Here is a 25,486-nt window from a genome sequence, read left to right as displayed (position 1 = left end):
CAAACCTCCGTTCCTCCAGATGAGGTGAAGCGCTCTTAGTCAGTGATGGATTGCTTTGCTGAACTCCATGACTAACCACATCTCCCCCGGGCTTACTATTGTCCCACACAAACTACAAACACACAGAAAAAAATACCTCCACCCGTTTTGCCCACTCGCCAACACCACCCAGCCCCAGCCCCTCCTCTCCACCCACACTGCCCCACCCTTGCATCCTCATCCCCTTACCTCATCCCCCTTCCGCCGCTGCTCCCTTTCTTTCATTCATTTCTTTTCCTTTGTACTGTGAGATGCAGAGAGGAAGAGAGAGGGACGGGGGGGGAGGGATGGAGGGATGGAGGGAAGGAGAGGGACCTTTTGTTGGCTTTCAGGTGGTTTCACATGAAAAGCCAGAGTACACACCTAGGCTGCCGCCACTGACGAGTCACGGCGTCTCACTTGCTTCCGCTTAGTATACCTGAGTTGGCCTTCAATTGCCTCTGCACAAATACAGACAGGCACATTTGTGATTGTGAGCACATGCATCTACACATGCAAGTGTGCACAAATAGACACACACTTGTGTTGATTTTTATAATCTGTCTTAGATTTGGAGAGGTACTGGAAGGTGTTGGATGTGCAGGGGTAGGGTGGGGAAGTGGTTTTGTGAGGGGGTGTGGCAGGGGATGTGGGTGAGGAGGTGAGGTGGGATGGAGTGTGTGTGTTGGGGGGGTTGTGGGGGGGGTTGATTGCACGGCTACTTTCTCTGTTCTCTCCTTGAATGGACTCTTCTTGCTGCAAGGAGCTCAGGTAGCCCTATGTGTGTGTGTGTGTGTGTTTGTGTGTGTGTGTGTGTGTGTGTGTGTGTGTGTGTTTTCTTACCAGGTAGACCACGGTGAGTGCTCTAAAGTTAGTGTCAGGTGTCAGGTAGCTACTTGTCTTTGTGTCTTCAAGGCTGCCGTTGCTTGGATAGTGTTTACAGCCCAGAGATGGAGGGAGGGAGGGAGGATGGGGGGAGGAGAAGGGAGGAAGCTTCTGGCTTTGATCTGATGCAGACTGTTTGAAAGCGTGTGTGTGAGCGAGGGAGTGGGTGTGAGAAAGAAGGAGAGAGAGAGAGAGAGGGAGAATATGAGCGCACGCATAGTTTTTCAGCGGCATGTGCAAATGTCTGCACACATGCTAACAACTGTGTGTGTGTGTGTGTGTGTGTGTTTGAGCCATTATTCAACCCAGGGCCGGACCAAGCCTTTCTGGAGCCCTGAGAAGAATTTGATTAGACCCCGCATATCTAAACAATGTGTGATATGAACATTATTGATTGACACACAGTGCTCATTGATCTAAGAGCGCTTTCACAAGCAATAGTTAATTTGGCTAGTCCGAATCAGAGTGAAAGTGATACTTTTGGTTCGTTTTCTACTTAGTCTGGTTCGGATTTATCTTTTTCATCTCGAGTGCTGCTACTTCTATGTAGAAAATCGCAGACTTTTAAATATTGCTGTCAAAGTTTTATCACTTTGAGTCAACACTGATCTGCTGTGCGCACGAATCCCTTCTCCTCCAGTTTGTCTCGAGCGACTTTATAAATGTGACTATTTTTTTGTTGACTTTATTGCGCATATTCTGTGTGTTCTCTTCGGCTCAGATGTCAAGCAAACATCGGACTTTTGCAGAATTCCAGGTCAGTTCTCTCCCACTCATGTTAACCTGTCGTTTACGTGTGTCCATCTCAAGACCACCGCTCGGAAGCGGTCTTGGTTAGATTGTTTTGGTCCGCACCGGAGTACAATTACTGCATCACAACCGCCGAAACGAACCGCACCAGGAGTTGAACCGCACCGGTTTGAGTTGATTTTTGATTAAAACGGACTAAATGTGATGCTGAAAGAATCACTAAAGTGCAATGCACACATCATGGAATGTCACGTCATTCACTTTTTTCACCTTACACACTATCAGGCAAACTTGTAGATGCTATTTTTATGTCTCTGTGTGAAGTTAGAAAGCATACTGAATGCTAGCCTAGCTGAGTTAAAATTACTGATGCTAAGGGATCAGTAGCAGCTCTGCTCACAAATACACTGCCACTGCTGGGGTTCTTTAATACTAAATTGTTTCCACATATACATAAAAATGTATGTATTAGCCCTGTGTCTTAGAATACGCGTCTGGATTCCTACAAACTGCTTTATAAAACAAATTTTTTAAATGTTCTAATTGTGAGATTGGAAGCATTTCTATTGCCTCTCAACGGCTCTCAACATGGCGACGGCAAGCCTCGGCTCACAGCTAACGCTGCTAACAGCACTAAACAGTGCAAACAATGGCGAAAGTGCTGACAGAGATAACAGTGTTAATCCTAAAGGGGGACCGGAGGGTGGGCGCTACGCTTCCATGACGACGCCGTTGGTCAGGATGGCGTTATCAGCTGCAACCGCCTTATGAGAGCAGTGCAAAGCAGCGGCCGTGAGCTAGCCAGTGGGGCACGCTAACATGCACGAACATGCACTAAAAGCAGGCACAGCCGGCTCGGCTATGTCAACAAAGCACAGAGAAGCTCTGATTACAACACACACATAGAGGGAGAGCGACTTCATTCTCTGCTCAGGTTGACACTACTCTGCTATATCTCTACATAGCAAATAGTTGTTTACAACTATAATAACGCTCTGGATGTTAAATTTAGCACATTTAAAGACTCTTTTCACCTCTTTGTTTGAAAATGAAGTGAAATCAGGTGCTGTAGTGTTAGACCGATACGAGAAGTCGCCCGTAGGAGCAAACTGGATCACTCTGACTCACATTTAACCTTTCACACATCCATCAGAACCGTCAGAACAGGTGCAATATGAACAAATACGTGACTGGCTTTTCTAACAGTAAGCAGCGCCATGTGTGGTTTTCTGCATATTTGAGACTGCAGGGAAGAAGGATAAGAAATGAGAAGAAGATAGAGAGACCAATAAGAGAGAGAGAGAGAGAGACAGGCAGCAGACCAGACATGCAGCTTTTTACAGTATACGTGTGTTTTAGGGCTCCCCTAGGGCCAGACAATTAAAGAGCATTTAAAAAGATGACAGAGCTCGGCGCGCAAGAGGGGGAAAGGGTGGAGGGAGCCCAGGGAGTGGAAGAGTTTGCAGGTGTATGAAGAGCATGTGCATGTTTTTGTATATGTGCCCGTGGGAATGTACGTGGGTGTACTGTAAGATCACGCAAGGTGCTAAAGAGTCTGTACATCTTGCACAAAGAAACATATACCATAAAACATCGGTTGAATCACGCAACATTTTGAAACCGACAATAGACAGAGAGAGCAACAACGCACATTCCACTACAAAGAGGGAGAAAAGAGAGCAGAGAGAGAGAGGGAGAGACTCTGTGAAGAACAGCTCTGAAAGAGTTTTTGTGGGGACATAACAAAGGCCCCTCAGAAAACACAGTGGCATAGGAATGTTAATTAATTAATGAGAAACTATTCAGCCTACAGAGAATGGTGGAGAAAGAAAGACAGAAGAGAGAGACGGACAGACCAGCCCGAGGGGTAGACAAACTCAAACTGGCTGCAAAGACATTTATATATATATTTATATTTATAGCATAGTGTGCACTGATTCTAGGCCCAGTGTCTATGCAATTTTCAAGGCTTGTTTATGGGAATTTGCACGTCATAAATTCACATGTTTCATCTTTGTTCTTTGTTCTGTCTATTGAAAGCCTCGGTTCCTCAAGGCTCAACGTTCCAGGAACTAAGAGAACAACCTTGTTTTCTACATTGACAACCATGCATTTTTGAGTTAATCCAGCGGGGTTTGAAAAGATTTCATGAGCCGCAGCGGTTGTCAGATTTTATCAACTCATGGAAGACCATATAATCCCTGTCGTAAAACACGGCAATCATCAAAACTTGAGTTATGAGGTGTAATTTAACGCTATAACCCCATTAAGGATTTCCACTAAATTTCTCAAATGCATCTGAATCATCAATCGGCGCAGTGTTTTTGTTGTAGTATTCTCTTTTATTGGGCAAATGAATTATCTCCCCTCCCTATACTGCAGCTTTGGGACATGCCGCTGGGAGAATCGAACAAAAGGATGGAATAAAGTAGGCTCTGCTTTGAATTGCAAGCCAGTTTTTCTTTCTTTGATTTGTTATAATTATAGAATGCATTCAATAGGCGGTTGTGCAACATCCTGTGCTTAAAGGTGCACAGCATGTAAAGCTTAAAGTTGTGTAACATATGAAGCAGAGAGTCTAATCTTATGGCGTTCTTGTCCGGCTGTATGTCAGCCCAGTCGCACAGCGGTTTGTGAAATAGTCACGAAATTGAATGTATTGATTCGTGTACATAGACACAAATTTAATTTTTTTTTTGTGATAGTCAGCACGAAATCAGTTTGTATGTAATCCACGTAATTGTGAAACATGAAGTGAGAAGAGCAGCGAACACCGCGTAGGGAGGAGTAGGGTAGAAGAGTGGGTCAAAAAACACAGGACTTTCGCCCAGGACACCGGCGTTCGTGTCCCGTGTGAAACCGGAAGTCAAAGTTGATTTAGTTGCCACGTAACGTCTGTACAGCACTTCCAGAGTAATTTTAACCCAAACCACAATCGTTTTCTAAAGCTAACTAAGTAGCTTTTGTCACGGAACTTCCGTACTGAAGTGACGGCACTTCCAAGTCAATCTATTCCTAAACCTAACTAAGTAGTTTTATTTTGACAACACCCGAGTGGAAATTGACGTGCGTCAAATGTTGTTGTGCAGAGCGTCACAATTTTTTTTTTATCTATGTACACAAATCAAATAGATTCAATTTCGTGACTATTTCACGAACTGCCGTGAGATTGTGTAGTGTATATAGCCCTCCTCAGTGTATCGGGGAAAGCACAGACCTAAATTTTAATATAAAATCTATGCCGGCAAGAATTATGTGTTGTAATAAAAGAAAGGGAGGTCGGGTGAGATTATTTTCAAGAATCTGTGGAAAAACTGCACCGACTGTGAAATACAGATAGGCTTTAGCCCCGAGGCAGCTGACACTTCTTCACAAATCCACACTCTTCTCTCTGTAGACCGGAGTGTGTGTGTGTGTATGTGAAATGGATATGCGAGCTCCTTTGCGCCGGTCACTCATAATCTGTTATTTTCTATGGGTGTCCCATGTGCGTGTGTGCATGCAAGCGCGTGCACGTGTGCGATCGCGACATTCCAGCAGGCGGAAACCTGAGAAGGTGTGACTTACGAGACACTGGATTTGGCTCTTTCTGGGGGACTGAGGGGTGCTGAAGTGTCAGAATTCCAATTTCCTCCAAACAGTCACTCCCAGTCACACACTCTGACCCTCTGCATCTCTCTCACACACAGCCAAACACACTCTTTCATCCTCTCTCTCTTAATTCAGCTATAAACACTCTCTCTCATTATCTTGTCTCCCACCACTGTACCTCCTCCTCTTTTCCATTCCTCAAATTAAACACACACTCTTCTTTTTCTTCACATTGAGCTTCCAGGCAAAAGTAAAACAAGGGGGAAAAGGAAGAGAGGGAGAAAGAGAGGGAAGAGTTTTGAGAATTGCGGGCCCCTCCTACTTTCCGGAGATGCTCCAGCCCATCCCTAAATTGTGGGCCAATGAGGGTGGCTCATTCACAACTCATGCGCTCCTTCTACAATAGGTAAGGAGAGAGAGACAGAGAGAGCAAGAGATATATACAAGGAGTGAGAGAGAGAGGGAGAGAGAGAGAGAGAGAGAGAGAGAGGGAGAAAGAGGGACTAAGCTTGGGGGAGAAAGACGGTGAGAAAGGAGAGGGCAGAGTGAGAGGCAAGAGGGGCAAGAAGCTAGAACAAAGTTAACCCCTGGGGATGAAGTGGTGACTGAGAGAGAAATAGAGAGATGCTGAGATTGAGCTTGTGACAGGGACAGATTTACAGTGTGGACAACCTGCACAGGAGGAAAAGACAGTTAAACAGAGCCAGGAGGACTATTTGGAAAAGAAAGCTTGATCAAAGCTGCCTCTTCAAATACCAAGAGAGGACGAAGACAGAAATCTCTACAGGTGTAGTTGCAGGACAGGTGGACAGTCAGACATGCTGCCCTTGCTTCTGTTTCTCTGCGTGGCCGGAGGAGTTTGGGGGTCCGCCCCCGGAGTGTGGGGGTACGGACGGATCCAGGACAGACAGGGGCCGGCGGCACCGCTGTGCCCGTCTCCGTGCCAGTGCGAAGAAGACGGGATCTTCGTCATGGTGGACTGCTCGGAGTTGGGACTATCGTCTGTGCCGGCCAACCTCAGCCCTCTCACCACTTATTTGTGAGTACCACATGTTACTGTTATAACACTTCCTGGGTGTGTTATCTTTCACTTTAACTTTCCACCTCCAGGCCTTTCACTTTGTCCTAACCCCAATCATCCTTTCCTTGTGTTTCCATTTTTGTATCTCACCCCTAAGTCATTCTCCTTGATCCCCAACTTCCCCTTCTCATTCATCATGATTTTAGTGCCAATTTGTTTCCTATGCAAAATAAAAGCGTGCCCGCCAATCGGGAGTCCCGACTGCAACTTTTGATCATTCATTTGTAATTGAAAAAAAAAAAAAGCTAGTCAAGCTGGGATACCTCTTTTAAAAATAGTCACTTAGATGTGTGACCATGAGGAAACAGCAGCAGAATCCGCACGTACATAAAAACGGACAGGGCCAAGAGGGAACATGTGTGTGTTGGTGTGTGTTGACCACTATGGCAAAATTACTGGACCACTTCTTTCAGGATCAGGTTTCTGAGCACCAACTGGAGACCCAGCGTGAGAGTGTGTGCATGTGTGTGCCTTTGTGCACATGTATGCAGAGTGTGTTTGTGTGTCTGTGTGCAAGCTGACACAAGCATGTGTTTGTGTGTGTGTGTATGTGAAAGAGGAAGTGTTTGAACACAGATGTCAGTTGTATGTCACTAATCTGTATCTCACGGCTGTTTGATACCAAAACTAAAAAAAAATAATTGAATTCTCTATTTTCTTTTTACTTTCTTTCACTCCTTTGACTGATTTTTTTGAATTAGGATTTGTGAGTATGTGTTCAGAAGTGCCACACACTGTAAATACAATAAGAAACACGATTTTTATCAACAGTTTTTGCATTAATAAGCTGCAGGAATTAAGCCCACTTCACCCACAACAGAGATTTTTACAAGCAATAAGAGAATCTTTAGACTTATATCATGTAAAAGACAGCAGATCTGAGCGGTTTCTTACGCCACCCTGCTGTGGCTTAAAGCCAGATCTTTCAAATTGCTTCACTGCGTAAAAAGCCTCTGAGGACAGATTAGAGACACTTTGTGATAACTGATATTGAAGTGATAGAAGTCAAATCCAGGAAACAGGGTGTGATAGAGCAGTTGCTCACTAGGGGCTCTACAAGTATTACATGAGTGGAGGGACAGAGTTTAGAGGGGAGGGGAGGAAAAGATCAACAGTTTATGTAGCAAACGTCTCTAAAAGAGACACATATAAGACTGCTTGAGTGATGCCCGGCTCTTCGGCTGTCATGGGAGCCCGCGACGGCCAGATTTCACTGCGTTCGTTTGAGAGTTAAAACACATGTAGAGTTTATGGAGGTGAAATACAGCCTCTTACTCCATCCAGGAATCACTCTACCTATGAGAACATCAGATGGTTGGCCCAACACTGGGGCATGTCACACAGTTAAGCCAGCACATACACACACGAGAAGGGATGAATCTGAGACGGAGAGTGTTGTTGAGCCTCTCAGTCTTCCTCTAAAAAAACAAAAAAACAGTGATGACCCGAGACTCCCTCTGTGAAAGTCTACACTGCACACACACACATATATACACACACAAACATTCTCATTCCCTACAAACACAAGAGTAATTGCTCATTTCCCCTCGTTACCTAACAGTGGAACTGGACCAATTAGTGAGTTTGAGGGCTGATTTAGAATAAGATAAATAAACTCAGAGACCAACCGCACATGCCCACACACACAGTGACACACATACATATACACATTATACTGCAGAGGGGAGAAGAAGAAGGAGCAGCAGGAGAGATGCCGCAACATATTAAGATAAGAGAATCATAGATTTCTCTTATGGCTCACTGATAAAAATCATCAAACACAAACAAAACAACCTCCCCTTCCTATCCCTGCCCACATGCTCACACACACACACACACAACTCAGAAGAACTCAGCACGGCAGGCTACAGTTTCTCATTTCGTCCTGGAGTATAAAAGGTTACAACAGCGGAGAGCCGGTCCAAACCCCACCAGGATCTTTCGAACTGTCCAGCACGCCCCGCTGCGCTGCAGAGGCTGGATTAGCCTCCCGGCACATACTGTAGGCTGCCGAGGTCACAGGGATTTGCTTGGGAACAGTCCACATTACAAACCACATCCACACAACGCTGTGAAAGTATATGACATCATTCACCCGTGTCATCGGAGAGCTCTTCAAAGTGAGCACAACTGTTCATGCTATAGTGGCCGAGAGGGCAATCCAGGCTATGCATGATTCACTCTTACTTTCTAGTGTTTTTTTTGCACATTTGGACGACCCCACTGCACTGCTATAGGCCGATACATAATGGAATACTAATCAAGCTATTGTATTACAACACTGAGGCCAATACAGGTTGACTCTGCAAAGGAATTTAACTATTCGGAGGCGATAGGTGCCCCGAGCAACCCCCGAGCAGCAGCAGAGTGGGTAGAGATTTATGACAAAAATCGTTTCCGTGGGCAACACATGAAATGAGCTGTCATGTGAGACGCTTTGAAAGACCTTCTCTTTGATATCAGATTAGAGAGGAAAGACAGTGCCCAAGGGCCTGTGTCTGTGCAAGTGTGTGTTGACTTTGAGAACGCTGCGTACAGTATGTACATCGGGGATCGCTGCTGTTTTATGTGTAGCTGCAAGCGAGGGAACTTGTCATAAGATGTGTCTTCAAGTGACACAATAAATACCCGTCTGTCACGAATGTTAGCCCCTTGATAGACGTAGGCTATACATCAAATATTCAATCATGTTGGGAAATCATTGACATGTCGATGATGTACTGTACATAGGCTGTTGCTAAGGTTGTCAGGTGCTTGTGTTCAAACATCTCGCACTTCCTTCAGTGGTCATCATCGTGTCTGTGTAAGAGGAAAAGAGTGTGTGTGTCCGCGGCTGGTCTGTGACTGTAGTTGAGCAGCGATTAGGTGATGCTTTGTGGTAGCGGTGAGTGCGGCGAACTTCTAACGGTGTTTTGGCTGAGGCCAGGAAACCACAGCTAGCGCATTACCAGACAGAGGGAAACCAAGGAGTGTGTGTGTGCGTGCGTGTGCGAAGACCACCCAGACTGCTGAGGTTTTTTTATTTTTATTTTCTAGCAAGTGGAGTGGTGAAGCAAAGAGTGTAAGAAAAATTGGAGAGAGGGAAGATGAAGAAAAAGGAGTGACGAGGGAGGAAGGTGAGGATTAGAAATTGGTGAAGATTTGGAAAACACACACACACTGTGCATACACATGCGGTTGACAACATCCTGCCCCTGTGTGGTGGCCGTGACTGTGCCAGTCGTGTGCGTGTCATTTAGCCATTATGTTGCTGGAATGATTCCTATCACGAGCGACCGGGGGTCACACTGTAAACATCGTGTCTGAGAGAGAGAGAGAGAGAGAGAGAGAGAGAGAGAGAATGTAAGGGATGAAGGGGGAGGAGGATTTGAGAGGAAAAATGAATAAGAGAATTGCAGAGAAAAGACAACAGTGTGTGTGTGTGTGTGTGTACTATCATTGGAGGGTTCTCTATACAGCAGCTATCAGCTCCAGCATCAGTGTCCTGGCTCCAGACGTCTATGGCAGCCCCCCGCCTCAACTACGCTGCCCTCCCTCTCTTTCTTTCTTTCTCTCTATCTATCCTTCCTCCCCCCCACCTATTCTCCTTTCCTCACCTGCTTCCTCTGGCCTTTAGATAGAACAATCCATACATGTGCTTGTGTATGCGTGTGTGTGTGTCTTCAAAGCAGGTGTTGAAGCTGCTCATGTAGCACTAAGTGTAAGATCACCGATGTGCAATGTGCCTCTTATAAAATCTAAATGAATGCGTATAGCTCAGGGCAGCGGATAAAAGTGAAGGGTGTGTACCCAAGCCAAATGGTAAATGTTTTCAAGGTGTGTGTGTGTATGTGTGTGTGTGTGTGTGTGTGTTGGGGGAGGAGGTGCTTTGGCTACAAGCCAACTAACTAGCAGCTGTGATCAGAGTTGGGGAAGAGAGTTACAGGCATTCTACAGAGGGAGAAAACAGTTGACATACTGTATGTCATCTGCTTAAAAGTTGCATTTTCTGCACATTTTTCCTCTCCTTACTCCTTTGTTTCCTTCCTGCAATTTTGAAGTGTTTGCCTCACAGTGGTCAATTCCTCATCTCTCCCCGGAGGCCCAGTGGTGAACACCAGCAGAAAAAAGCCACTTCGGCCTGCTACTAAAGTGATATTCATGTGTGTTTATGTGTTTAGGTGTTGGAGAGAAGGGATAGGCAGTTAGCGTTGGATAGTGCAGCGGTTTGTGGTTTCCTGAGAGCAACCTGGGAGGCTTTTAAATGTCGCTCAGGGACAGACGGCAGGTAGGCAGGTAGAGGACGACAATGGAAACAATGACAATTCCCTTGGGAGCGGCGGGCAGAGAAGACACAGAGGCCATAGTGTGCTCTGCCGCTCCATATCCTGTCCTTTAGAAAACAGGAGAAAGCAATCACGACACAAGATCTTAAAGGGAACTAGGGTGGAGGAGGAGGTGGAGATCAGGAAAGTAAAGTGGAGAATGTGGAGTGCATATGCCTGCATGTGGACCGAACATAACTGTGGTTGGTATTTGGTGGGGTCAGACCTGTGCCAATCGACTGAATATGTAAATCTGTATGTTTCGTGTGATGGCTGCGTGACGCAAGTATGACACGGGGCCGAGGAATGTGCTCCGTGTGGTTGAGGGGTGAAGGGCCGCTTCTGACTGAGAGGATTCAGAAAGCCTGCGTGGCCCAGATTCCTATTCAGCCCCTTTCCAACCCTGGGAATCCATGGGAATGTTTGTGTGTGTGAGTGTGTGTGCATGAATCTGTGCAAGTGCACTAGCCCTCTCGTTTCCAACTACAGAGAAGGCATTGTCTAATCCTGGGCCAGGCCACGACAAATGTCCCGAACTGCTCGAGTGCGTGCATATAAACATGTGCATCCACGACCTGTGACTTTATGAGCTGTCATTTCTGTCAGTGTACGTGCCGTAGGTTGGATAACACATACTTGAGACAAAATCAATTTTCAAATGTTTGTCTTAAAAGGAGCAGATTGGTTTATACCAAATTTAGGATTTGATGTCTCCACACATCCAAAAGTTGTTTTGGTTTCTGGATGCAAGAAGACAGAATTTACTGCAGTTTGCTGCAAACTAGATTCTCTATTGATGTTGTTGCTTATCGAATTTTAGATCCCAAAGAGAAACCCAATCAGTGCAAAAATGATTAATCAATAAACTGAATATCTTTGAGTTGTGAACAAAACAAGACATTTGAAGACGCCACCTTGGGCTTTGGGAAACATCAATATTTCCCCCCATTTTCTGGCATTTTATAGACCAAACAACTAATCGATTAATCGAGAAAACTAATCGTTAATAAAAGTAAAGGGTAAAATGACAAAGTTAGTGAGCTCTAGACATAAAGGAGAATGTTTACACAAGTTTTGATAGCAGTGTGTGTAGGACATTGCTCTCTGAGTTCCCCCTGTACCTCAACATGGGTCTGTCTGTCTCTGTCTGCCTATCTGTGTGATCGCTGGCCAGGCCTGCCGACTAAAGTGGCTCATGTGGGGCTGGCAGTGTGTGCAGGTGATGACTAGTAAGAGCTAATGATACTTAATGCCCTTTCCAACAATGTACACACACACACACACATGCACGTATACCCACAAGACCCCCATGTGCACATTACACAAACACGTTGCACAAGCATGGATGTATGTACACACTCACATGCACATACTGACTTAATGATGGTTAATGCCCTATCCAATCCCCCTGCACAGCATCAAAGCATCCCACAGAGCAGCGCTGATACAGCGATGCTCGCAGGGATTAGGTCGGGAGAATGGACCACTGGGACGGGAGTTAGCTAAAGGGAACAAAGAAGCAATCACAGACACACTTAAATGTCGCACACGTGCACACACACGGCTCAGGGCACACACATACTGTACATAGCAACTGCACAGGAATGCCCAGAGAGTGGAGGAGTGGATGTATAAAACAGAAGGTGGAGAGATGAATGAAGTAGGGAGAGAAAGAGATGATGACTCTTCAGGATTTAGTTAGGTGAACTGCTCTGAATGCAGAAACAGCAGTCAGGTCAATAGTATAATTCTTGCTAAGACCGGGCTTCACAGGTGTATTTTCCATCTGCCGTAAAGGGAGGCTGGAGGGAATTCTGCCGCTGCAGAGCCTCTGCAACTGCAGCCAGACGTGCTCGCGTCTCTATTACATGTCTGAGAAGGAGCAAAAGAGGAAATCTGGACTTTTTACATGCATGGCGAGAGGCCAAACTAAATCTCTTTAAACCAACAGCAGCCACATGTCCTCATCGGTATGGGGTACGATTTCATCAAGTGCTGATCTAAGTTCAGGTCGAGATGTTATCCGCGGGTACTGTTAAATATACGGAGCAGATGAGCTGATCATAGATCTGTGAGTGCGGCAGTAAAAGGAGGAGCGAGCCAGGAGTGGATTTGAGCGGTCTTCTAACTAGATCCAGTGTCCTCCTGTTTCTGCCATTCAACCAAATGAAGTCATAATAGAGCCTGACACTAATACTCATCGGGTTTCATTCACTGTTGTATCCACCGCTGAGAATCTGCCTCGAATTGGCGTGCCGGAAAAGACACCTCTGTAAAGAGATACCTTTTCAGGATGTGTGGAAAAGTGGTGAAATTTGTAACCCCTTTTCCACACATCTTTGCCATCATTTCAACAGATTTCTTGCGGCGAGCGGTTGTCTTATACGCTCATGAAACGTTTCCTTCATGTGGCATAAACTGTCAGCTTCGATTCGGGGAAGAAACAAAATACGCAGACCGGCACATGTCATGTAACAAACATATATGAAAGCCAGGCAAAATATTCACGCCAAAACAACAGATTAGTGGACTATGGGGCGGGGCTACGAATGCCTTTCTGCCTTCCAAAGCTAGGTCCTACCCACAACAGCTGCCTGTCAGTCCTGTCCACATGTTGGAGGCAGTTGCATGTTGTGTAGTGCCGACTGTTCCAACACTTCCTGTTCCATTACTGAAGTGCTTGACCTTTCACCCCACCGCCCCCCTCTGTCTCATGACAGGGTGTGTGTGTGTGTGTGGGAGGACAGGGAGCGGACATAGAGTGTGTACGTGCACGTGTGTATGTGCGGTATACCAGGGTATGAATAAGTCCCAGAGGGCATGAATATGTTTCCCATGACATGGCCTCAGACTAAACAGCCGCTCTCTCCACCCAGACATCCGCCTGTCATTCTCCCCAAAACCGCAGCGAGCGGAAAAGAGCACAAAACATGGGAACACAAAAACACAGACGCATCTCCCCTTTTTCTGTCTCGTTATCTCCTCTTTTTCTCCTCCCTCCCTCCCCTTTCTCTGTCTGTTCCTCTGCTCTTTTGTAGCCCGAGTCCTCCCCGTGGCCCTCCTTGTCCAGGTGAAAGACTTCTCCTCGCCCTCTCCCTCGCTCTTTGTGCGAATGAGAGAAAGAGAGAATAAGAGAGGGAAAGATAAAGAGAGAGTGCCTTCGGACACAAAGGGCAGTGTACCCCTCCCAGGAAGTCTGGGAGAGAGAGAGAGAGAGAGAGAGAGAGAGAGAGAGAGAGAGAGAAAAAAACACACACATCTTTAGAGGAAGGAGGAGGGGAGGACAGCATTGTGCCCTCCTTCCTGACTCTTTGTGTGTGCGTGTGCATGCCTGTGAGTGTGTGTGTGCAAGCTCATGTGTGACCACGAGAGAAACTGAATGCCAAAGCAGTCAGTCTATTCAGATAGAAAACACACTTAGACCTCACCCTCACACATTCACACACACACACACACACACTAATGCACACAACCATTTAGGCCCTCTTTAAGGCGGCGCCCAAGCATTGACTACCAGTGGCATTGTGCGGAATAAAAAGATCCTCTTTCATCGTGGCCTTAACTGTTTCAAAGCACTAAGCGGAGAGGATCAGACTGGCTGAATCCGACTGAAGACATTACTGTCATAGTTACTGTAAAAAAAAAAAAGAGACAGCCAAGGTGTGGCTCCTGCACCGCTCATGCAGAACTCCTGCCTTCAGGGCAAGGCTCTCTCTGGTTGTTGATTTCCACTAAAGATCTATTACTCTAATGTTCCTCAAGGGTAAGCCGCCTTCAAAGGTGCAGAGCTTACTGCCATTATGTGCTGTTTGTTTGGTGAGAGTCTCCACCTGAGCGAGTGAGAAAGGGATTGGCAGCGAGGCAAGAAGAAAGAGACGGGGAGCAAAGGGAGGAAGTGAGAGGGAAGACCTCGGGGTATGGATCTTGAAGTGAAGTGATTCTGTGTGAGAGTCATGAAAAACATCCTTCTCAAGGGCAAACGATGCAAGCCCGTTTGTTTACATGCTTTTGCTGCATTTGTTATGCGCCGTACCTGCATGTGATTTTATGCTTGAGCAACATGCCAGAAACTTTTTCCATACTCTTTCCTTTAACTTTTTAGACAATGGAAATTCTCCCCCCTCCACGAACGGCTTTGTCCGACTGACACATTTCACCTTTCATGATAGAAACAGACACCTGACTGACTGCTGATCGCATCTGTCCTGTTTCTGAGGGCACATTCAGCCACCAGGGTGGTCCGTCATCCAGCCCACAAAAGCCACCCGGAGCCTGGAGTGTGTACGAGTGCCTGTGGATGTGTGTGTGTGTGTGTGTGTCTCTGAACATAAACAGGGCTGTTTTTTTCGTATGATGTGGTCATGTTGTTTTGAGCTAAATCAACCAACTCTTGTCAGAAATGCTTCCAGTTTGAAATTGGCTACAACGGAGCTAGGGGCACATTCACACCCACCCACACCCACCCACACACACCGCCTTTGATCACACAGCCGATAACATACTTCAGTAGTTCTGTTGACGGCGAAAAAGGGAAATATGATAAATCACATTATTGTAACTACCGGACTGTGTAACCCCATGCTCCAGTTGAAATCTGAAACAGAGATGGGGAGAGAGTGTGAGCCATAGAGTGGCATAAGAGAGAGATAGAGAGAGAGAGAGAGAGAGGGAGAGAAAAGGGCCAAGGCTGATGAATGGAAATGTACCTCTGTTTCTTCATGCTTCCGTTCCCCCCTTAAGACAAGCTCCCTGCCTTGGTTACTCTATCAATCACAGCATAAAGCAGTCAAATATCCAGCGCTTTACCTTTCTTCCCATGCCAAACCTTCCTCTCTTACATTCACATGCACACAAGCGTACACACACTTTGGAGAGGAAAGAATAAACGATCTATCAGAGCACATTGTGTATCTGCAAATCACGGAACGACGGAGGGAATAGGAATGGAAAAAAATCTCCTCCAATTTGCCGCAATATTAGCCACAATTTTCACACACGCTACTGTGTTTAAACACACAAAAATTACATGCAGGCACATGAAAATGTAATTCCTCTCCGGGGAAACAGAAAGAGATCACTGGGGGCTTTGTCAGTCATTCTGCGGGCTCGGAGCGGAGCGGAGGGGTGGGGGGGGGGGATAAAAAGAACAGTTAAGAGGCACATTTGGGAGTGTGTTTGTTGAGGGATGAGCATGGGTCTCCATGTCTGCATCCTCCGCTCCCTAATGCTGCTCGGGAGTCTTTAGTTCGTCATTCAGCGGCAGACGGAGATCTGAGGGGAGGAGATGGCCTCTGTCTGGTTGAGAGATGTGTTGTCCTGCGAGGCTGCTTTCTTGACGCCGTGATGGCCAAGATAGGGCAGGACGCTTCCCTACTGAATACTCACATGAAAAATAAAGAAAAGAAACCACATGGACTTCCATTCTGTCACACACACACACACACACACACAGACAGCAATCTGTTTCCATGCCCCGGCAGTTCATGTATGATGTGGTGAAAGCGCGACCAGGGACTGTACCCACCACATCTGCAGGCTAACTGGAAAACAATAGGGGTGTGAAAATGAGCGACAGACATCTTACCACACACACCGCAGTCACCTCAGAATGGAAAAAATATTGCACACACATACCTGCACTCAAGTCTCTCACACACACACACACACATTAGAGTTGCCTAATAAAATGGGGACACAGAAAACCCTCCAATTCTAATTGTGAAATGCTGCGGAGCCTGCAAAAATCCTTAAGCGCTCTCTTTTTTCTCATTTCTTTTCGCGGCCGTTTATTTGCGCTGAAAATATCTGCACGTCACAGCGCCAGCCGACACAATGCACATGTGGTAGTCATCAATCATAATTATCATGGTTTAAAAAAGCCACAGCTGTTATTTGATTTTAAAAACAAGCCATAGCGCAGCGCCTTCCAACGATACGTCAAGTTGTCAGCGGAGGCCTTGGCCTGCGCAGCAGAAAATGTCTCTCTCTCTCTCCGGCTTCCCAATGAGCTTGTTGGAGAGCACAGCAGAGAGCTGAGCTGCATTCAACCTTTTTCCCCATGACTCACCACTGTGTGTCTTTATTTTTAAACATTTTCTCTCTCTCCGTTGCTGCGTGTTTATTCTGTCTGAGTGAGGCCGCTGTTATGGACTTCACACAACGTTTGTTTATGGCTTATTTAATCAGGACCAGATAATGGAGAGTTGTCTCCATTCCGTGGGCGCATCCCCAGAAGCTGGGTGATGTGTGTGTGTGTTGCTATGCTTAAATGATCCCCCCAGGATGATCCAATAAATACCTTTCTCAGAAGAATATTAGTTCACTGAGACAATGAATAGAATTTAAGGTGTGTATTGTTCCCATGAGGTGATGGTGTGCTTCCTGTGTTATTACGTGATGTCACCCAGTCTTGATTATGTCAACTGGTTTGCCGTTACTGCTGGCTGTGTCATCTCCATGGCAACTTTGTTATCACTTCTATTTACCCCTGACTTTAATCAGGCAGTAGTGCACAACACTTGTTGCATTTATTACCAAATTACTGCCTGTAGCCTGAACAGATTGAGCCCAAAAAATGGGAAAACATGACGTCTATTATTCACATGACATCACCGCAGTGCCTTTGTTGAGAGGGAGCCCTGAGGTCAGCAACGGTGTTAGGAAAAATGATTTATTACGAATTATTCTACTCGTTGCGTATCAATAAAAGTACAGTAATTAGTTAGGCTACATTACATTTTGAGGAGTTGTTGTGCACTTAAAAGGACGTTTCAAATGTGTCTTTCATTTGTAAGCGATATTTTCAATAGAAACTAATAAGATGATGAAGATTTTATGGACACATAATGAGGCTCCCTGTGGAGTCTTTATTGTAAACAAACACGGCTACATCAAATGTTTCACACCAAACAGCAATGTGCGTATCCTCAAAAGCCCTCTGCCTCAACATTTGCAAAGCCTTTACTGAATGTTTGTACACCTGCATCAAATACTCTGGCTTGCACTCTCGTTCTTCTCCTCTTTTATTGGCCCATTGCTACCTTTTATAGTGCATTACCACCAGCAGCTGTCAATATGGATTAGCACTCTCGGCAGCATAAAGTAAAAATGTGTATAATGCCACTCCTGTGCTTGTGGTGGCCTCTCAGAACACAAGATGCAGACAACACAGGGACATTAGTTGTCTCTCTTTCCAAACACAGGGACATGCTCATCAAATCATCAAATCATCAATCTACTGTGTATGTGATGGTGAGTAGCAGTAACGTTATGGCTGTGAATGTAGCAGTGCGTTGTGTGTAAGTTACAGTTTGTTGGTGATTACATTCTACAGCTACTCAAGACCCAAACCACGTTCCTGTGTCTTGTTTGCTACCTGCTGGTCAAAGTGAAGGGGGTTAGCTCCGAAGTAATCAACAACTTCAGCTCAGGCTCACTTAAAGTGGCCTGACCTTTAAGGTGGACCAGCTATTCTCATCTTAATGACAAGCCGCTCACCAGCATTGGCCAGCAACCAGACCTCCAACAACAGAAGGTCTATTTTTATGCTTTTTATTAAAAAAAAACCCAGAATGTTTTTCATTTAAATGTCTGCAAGAGCCCAGAAATATCAACCCTGAATTGGATCTAATTGAAATCGTAGAGTGGTAGACTTTGCGATATCGGCAAATATGGCATTGGTCTCCAAAGAATCTATATAATATAATATCGTGATCATATTTACACCCCTACCATTTCGTTCAGTTACAGACAAAAGCAATGTCATTAGAGAGAATCAACCATTTTCCCCTCAACGCTGATCGAAAGCGTCCATTCTGCCTATGTATCCCTGAGTGACACCCTGAACCCCTCTCTCTGCAGTCAGACCTCCCAGGTGGGGGCATGTGTAACAGGAAATTCCCATGCAGGGAAACAAACATACCAAAAATTATGCTTTCACAAGGAAAATATTCAATGTCAGCAGAGGCTGTAAAAAGTTTACATACTGCAATTATCTGACCTACAAAGTCTCATAGCGGAAGGACACGTTGCAAGCTCATCACATGGTGGGAAGAACACAGCTCTTCCTCACCCAAAGTGACAGTGGGAGTCCACATCCTGACCGCCTGATGTTAAATATTATCCTTGACAGGCTCCCAAACTGTTGGCATACTGAATTTGTCACAACTGCTAAATGAGGCTACTCAACATACCCAGATTGGTTAACCATGCAGTGTTTTTTTCCAAGCTGAATACAGATCATGCCTGCCTGCGGATAGATTCATCCAGCCCCCCCGTCAGCTTGGCTCTCTTGACAAACAAACAGCCAGCGTGTCAAAACTCCCAACTGCAAAGGGCTTCTGAGAGCACAGTTTACACTTGCTAGCCCGGTGGTCTGGCTTTATGAGCAATGGTTAGTGTCATACACACACGCACACATACAAGCCTCTCGCTCCTGAAGACTCATGCAAGACCCCAAGGGCGGTGAAAGCAAAGAAGGGGTGACGTAGCACCTTCTTGCTTTCATTGTGTTTATCAAAGAGATGACCTTACATGACTGGGGCCACAAGGTTATGTATGTTTTCTACCAGAGGCTGACACCTAAGTTGTCCTCATACTATCCCAAGTGTTTAAAAAAAAGTAGGTTCCGTGTGTGTGTGTGTGCATGCATGTATTCGAGCATCCTGCGCCTCTCCCTCTTTGACCGCAACGCAGCTGCGTCAACACTCGCCCCCCAACACACCCTCTCGCGTCAGAGTGTGTGTCAGAGAAATGGAGTGCGTCTACGTTACAGCCAGGAACAAAAGGGGGTTAGGAGGTGGTCTCCTGAGAAACCTGAGGAGGAAAAAAAAAAAGAAGAGATAGATATGGAGGGAGACTGAGGGGTCAGATCTGAGAGAAGGTAGAGTGAGACATCTGGAAAAGAGAAAGAGTCACTGGGACGAGGAGGAAATTACAGCTGCCCAACAATGATTCATTGGGGAAAATTTCTCCTCTACATCTCCCTCTCCTCCCTCAACCTCTCTACCTAACCCTCTAACCTCTCTCTGCGCACCACTCCCCACTCTCTGTGATTGCTCGCCATGTGAAAACTTGTAATTTTTACACGCCCTGAGCACTTTCAATGTACGCCTTGATAAGGCGTACATTGATTGATACTTTGATACTGATGCTCCCCCTTTTCTCTCTCTAGGGATCTGAGCATGAACAACATCAGTGAGATCCAGCCCAGAGCCTTCCACCGACTGCACCTGTTGTCAGAGCTGTGAGTACAAAATCAATTAATAAAACTCCATCATTACAACTCACACACGACGAGAAACAGCCATTCCCCCGCGAGCCGCCGATACGCACAGTGATGGGGATTGATGACTCTGGCCCGCCTCTGATCTCGCCTACCAAGAAACTGCCTGCAGCAATACACCAGTAGATCCTGGGATGGCTGCACAAAGGAGGGGGGCAAATAGAACCCGATACTCACTCAGAGAGTGAATATATGGTCTTTAAAGTGTTTAGAGAGCAGGTTCTGTGCTCAGCATCCAAGCCGCTTGACTTTGTTTCAGCTGGACAGCTCAGCAGGAGCAGCACACACGTAGACACAAGCCTCGAGCCAAGACAAACAACACATTATAGGAGAATTTCAGGACAGAATTGGGGAAAATGAAAAGAGCAAAGACTTATGTTTTTCTTAGCGACGGTTAGGTATCATTAGAAATGTTTTGATATCGGTGCCAACACATTAAATGAGTTTAATGCCGAAACAGAGATGATTCCTTATACTTTTCTTGGCTGGTAACAAATTAAACAATATGTTAAAATAAAAAAACATTCCTTGACTTCTATACTCAGTGCTACAGGCACAATTAAGGTATTGGTTTCACTCTCTGATGAAAGCACACACGCCGTAACAAAACTTTTTGCACATTTTTTTCGGTCGACTGGGCCGGGATCTGATTTGACCACTCAGCAGAACTCTGCTAAGTCTCGGTTTGACAAAAGGCTGCCTACAGACATGCCCTGAGGGTGTGAATGTGTGTGTGTGTCAGCCTTCACCTGACTTCTGAAGCCTGCAGTGTGTGTGTGTGTGTGTGTCTGCATGGGGTGTTTGAACAGTCCGCTGTTTTCTTTGCTAATTCTTGCAGGTGCAGCCTGTGAGGCGTGAGCTAATGATGGTGAACGTAGTAAAAGGTTAGCCGGATGAAGCGTTCAAGAGCAGAACGAAGCCGAGCAATGAAGTTATGTGACACCTTGCAATTCGAGAATTTAAATTCAAGTCTTCAAGTGTGATTTATTGCTATGTATTGAATTGCTGATCTCAACTTTTTGCCGTCGTAAAAAAAATGGAAAGGTCAAATATTGCTGATGGCATAATAATCAGAACCACACAGCGCAGAGTGATGCTGAACATCGATGCTGACATTTGCCTGCATTGGGGGAGAAAGAGGGATGGGGGGTTGGGGATCTTTGGATGCGGCTCCATCTGCAGTGTTTGTCCAGAGACAATCCTCCCACTGTTTTACAGCCCCGTTGATCTTGCTTCCTCTGTATCGCTCTCTTGTTCTGACACTTTATGGAGACGTTCTGCTGCTTTGTAACTCTTCCAAGGAGGATGTTCCCTGCCCTAAAGCCAAACTTTTGTAGCCTGCTGACCATTTCTGGAAACATGCTGAGACGATGATGATGTTCCAAGGCAGAGGGGAGAGAAGCACATTTTCTGACATCCACTCCCCTCTAGGAGGTTTAGCGAGATGAAGCGAAGCGGGGTTATGGTAAACACATTATAATTATAACAAGTTATAGCGCTTAGAAAAACAAACCGAGGCGCTAAACACAAACACGGTCGGGTTTGTGAGCGAGAGCGTTTGATGTGGGTCCACAGCACTTGTTGGTAGCGCCGGGAGAGGCGAGGGCCAGGCGTGTTGTGACTGGTCGTGATAAATTGTTTGATGTTGGGCTCTACCCTCCCTCACTCTATCTACCTCCTTTCCAATTCATTTCTACAGCCCCCCATCTCCATTTGACTGCAGGCTATTGCAAGCTGCAGTCACTGCTTTTGATAGCTTTTCTCCTTTTTGGCCCTCTCCACGTTCTTACAAAACCAAAACAGAAAGAACTCCAGCTTTCATCCTGTTTTACACTTTGGGGAGGAGAAGGAATAAAATCTTATGAGCCACGTACAGACGGCGTCCCTCTGAAGCACCGCTCATAAACAGTATCATGCTGGCTCTTATCTCCCTCCGCCCCAGCTCTCACCTCTACAGTATCAAAGTGCGCGCAGCTAATCCCTTTGAATTGAGGTGATTAAATTAATTCACAAAGCACGCACTTTGATTCCTCGCAGCATTGATATTGATAATAAGAGGTGTAATCGTCCCTCCCTCCAGCCCTTTTCTCTACCCATAACTCCTAACGTCTAAATCTTATTCTATTGATCTCTGACACCTTTCAGACGCCTCTAATTGAGCTGTAATTTCACGCTTTGATCAGCGAATCTGCTCTTAATTCCAACGCGCAAAACCGGCACGCAACTGTCAGTCAGACGGTGCACGAAGAGAGGCGGCTGAGAGGCAGACTGCATGTCTATGGATTAATGAGAGGGCAGCAATGCCCTATATTCAGGTACACACTCTGAGATGGGTTACTCATCTACCTGACATATCAAAGACATCCCCCTCGCTTCAAATGTTCTGCTCTAATATCAAACATGAGGTCTATTAGGGATCTAATTGCAACTTGGAGCTATCAGAGAGTGTTTTAGGGGAAGCTGTCGCCCTTCCAGAAAACCACTTCCGAAGGCGTCCACCTATCATCAGTATCAAAGTCCACGCTGCTCGTACCTCCGGTGATCACATTTCAATCTACCTTTTTCCTCTGGCTACTGTCATAATCAGCCGTCTGGGTTGAATGTCTCACGCTCATCTTATCATTATCTGTAGTCACCTCCTAAATACAGAGGTGAAATCAACCCTTTCTAAGTGGCCTGACAGAAAAAACAATCTAACTGGATTTTTTTTTTTTTTTTAAACCCTCGATCACTCTGGGCTGTGCCTCTTTTGATGCACAGTATCACCAGTTTTAGTGCAAGTGCGTCTAATATGGTGCTATCAGCTCATGACTGAGACTCCGGGATATCCACCCAGCCCTGTGAGAGGTGCTATCACACAAATGAAATCCAAATGTGAGAGGAGAGAAGCGGCGAGCGGAGGCCAGCGCAGCCCTGCTTTGTCTTCCTCCTGGTGATAAGATTGTCTGCCGATAGGCCGGGAGTATAACGTAGGTGAGGGTTTAAATTATTGGCTGACGCTGATCCTCCAGGTGCACCACACAGCTGGGACTATCTAGGTCAATTAAAACTTTTCCTTTTAGTGTTGCCAACAGTGTTTTTTTGTGTGCTTGTCTCTTTCTCTTCCACATACAGACACACACACACACTGTTTTCCACACGTCTATATTTTACTCCAGTAATTTCAGAGGTTAACGCCAGGTTAAGTGGTTGACCCTCAGGCTGGACCTCTGAACAGAAGGAGGGATAACGTTTCTATTGATGGACCACGGGTGAAAAAGGTCATATATGTACTTTCAGACACACCCACACACACGCCAGCCTCTCTCCGATAAGCCCTGTTTTAACCTCGCTGCCTTCTTTCATCATCGACTCCTATCAGCCGTCCTGGTCACGCTGCCGCTATGGTGTCCTATCACTACCTGAGATAGTATCCCAAAATATGATGCTGTCTCTGCCGTCTAGGCCTTTTATTCTGTCTTTTTGTTTGTTATTTTGAGGCAATAGGACTTGGTGATGCGTAGGATAATCAGCCCTCTCTGATCAGCTCAGATAGCAGGGGTGGCCTCACCTTTGTTACCACCTCGAGTTGTTCCGATACCGATACCAGTATCAGAAATGCGTCCGATAGAGCCCAAAATTCGGGATTGGTTTTCGGTGAGTACGCCAGTCTATGCACCAAAAGATAGTAATCATATCACATCCACACATGGTCAGTAAAAGCTATTAAATAATAATAATAACAACTATATATATTTTTTTTATTACGCTGACGTCAGATCAGTAATCGGTATTGGCCAACATCTCTATTACCACCCCTCCCACTTCTCTCCCATGCCTTTGAACTACACTCTGTTATTTTATCTATGAATCACGTCATAAAGCTGAATTATGCTGAGGTGGAATTTTTATCAACTCAGTCCAAGGGGCCAAGAAAAATCCTAACCATCCCCAAATCAAATTAAAAGAAAAAACTGAGTTGGAGCTACGTTTTGACAAGAGCAAGGCGCCTTTCATTAGGATGAGATTGATGTGGAACGACTAGGAGGCTAAGTGCGGAACAGTCACGATCATTTACACACACGTACACACATAAATACACACACTGATATCATGGAAACAGTTGGTCAATGGCAACTGCCGGTGTTCTGTTGATGTCTATCAAGAACGCCTGAACATTTCTTTCCTTCTTCAATATCCATCTTCACTTTCGACATAATTATCCATTTGACAAATGAAGTCGGCAAAAAAAAAAAAGCATGATTCCATTCTAATGCTGTTTTGGCTCCAATGGTGCGGCTAATAGAGACAGGCTGGTTGGCAGTAGGACATGCACATCATACCATGGCCTTAACTACAATGTTTGTTTTCTAAAACTCTAAATTACCGGCCCTCCTCGTCCCCCCCCCACTGAAAAGACATTTATTTTTCTTCGGTGCTACCTATATCTTTTTTCCCGTCCAATGCGTCTGTAACTAATCACTGTGTTTGAACAGGAACCAAAAGAAGGCACTTAAGGGGTCTTTGCAGAAATGGGCTTAGATCTATTTCACTGGTGTCAGGACCTCAGCGAGGCCTATTGAAACAGTTACCTCTGGAAAAGTAGCTATTGAAACGGTCCCCGGTGACCAGCTTGTGCAATAGCGGAAACTGAAATGGTATTGAAGTAGCAGACTGCTGAGGGACTACAAATGGGCAGTATACGGGTTTCTTTATGAGTTAAAATCAGATCCGACTGCAAAATTATCTTGAAATAAGAATGAATATTGGAATTTGTAAGAGCTGCAGTCACCGCGGATCAACTCTGTGTCTTCCGTGTCTGCGAAATCTATGTCGAGACCATCGTGTGACGCAGTCAAAGTCTGTTTGAATGAGTTTTGACTGTGGTTTGAGAGGCATGACTAAATGGCACCACAATAGCCTGGATAACCATCAGCCCATTTTTGTATTCTAGTATGCCGATGTGGGTGTGCATCTACGTGTATGTGCGCTGATGTTGATAAATAGGAGCTCTACGAGAGTTCTAAACTGGGCTGAGTGTGAGACTTGGCAGGCGCGGGTGGGGTTGTGCGGTTTGCCACTGCACAGTAATAAGACCGAGACATGTTGACATGAGTATCAGATGTCAGAGGGAGTTTGCTGGGAGCTCTCCTCCATTACCATCTGGATGATAGCGGCTTGGAAAGGCAGGCGGAGCGCTTTTATCAATATTTCAATATCCTGCCACTGATGGAACAACTCTAGGCTGCTTAGCATAAAGTCTGAAATGTCAGGCAAATGTCACCTGCAGAGCAACGGTGTGAGCAGCGGGAGGATGCCAATGAGTAACTTTTAACTTGTGTGTGTGTGTGTGTTTAATAAAAGTGGGTGGTCTCGAGCTGTGAGGACCAAATATGTGTTTAAACTGCGCTTCCAGCTCGTGACCTTGAGACTTAACTCTGTTGGACTGAATGTTATTTATTTGGACATCTTATACACACTCACAAATGACCATTAGGTGCCGTGTTTGATAAACAAACTGATTGGATTGCTTGTGTGAATGTGTGTGGTTTCTCTCCCTCGCTGTCCTCAAGGCCCCCTCAGAACGGGCCCAAT

At 45.7% G+C, this 25,486-nt stretch overlaps 1 protein-coding gene and 1 long non-coding RNA gene across 2 annotated transcripts in view; one reads left to right on the top strand and one right to left on the bottom strand.

Moving 5' to 3' along the window:
- Positions 1-228: 228 nt before the first annotated feature.
- On the bottom strand, positions 229-7,807 carry LOC119490314. Its single transcript, XR_005207375.1, has 3 exons — positions 7,686-7,807; positions 862-1,035; positions 229-479 (listed from the first exon to the last, which is right to left on the bottom strand). It is a non-coding gene; the product is annotated as an uncharacterized LOC119490314 (long non-coding RNA).
- The window catches only part of LOC119490274 (leucine-rich repeat-containing G-protein coupled receptor 6), a 41,946-nt gene continuing 21,472 nt past the window's right edge, over positions 5,013-25,486 (top strand). Inside the window, exons 1-2 of the mRNA XM_037773557.1 lie at positions 5,013-6,283; positions 19,802-19,873. Of these exons, the coding sequence (XP_037629485.1) occupies positions 6,063-6,283; positions 19,802-19,873 (293 nt within the window). The 5' untranslated portion in view covers positions 5,013-6,062. The remainder of the gene's footprint in view (positions 6,284-19,801; positions 19,874-25,486) is intronic.

Source organism: Sebastes umbrosus, chromosome 6 (genome assembly GCF_015220745.1).
Source record: "Sebastes umbrosus isolate fSebUmb1 chromosome 6, fSebUmb1.pri, whole genome shotgun sequence".
NCBI classification, from domain to species: domain Eukaryota; kingdom Metazoa; phylum Chordata; class Actinopteri; order Perciformes; family Sebastidae; genus Sebastes; species Sebastes umbrosus.
The sequence above is the reverse complement of the archived record's forward strand: the minus strand, read 5'-3'. Positions and strand labels throughout refer to the sequence as shown.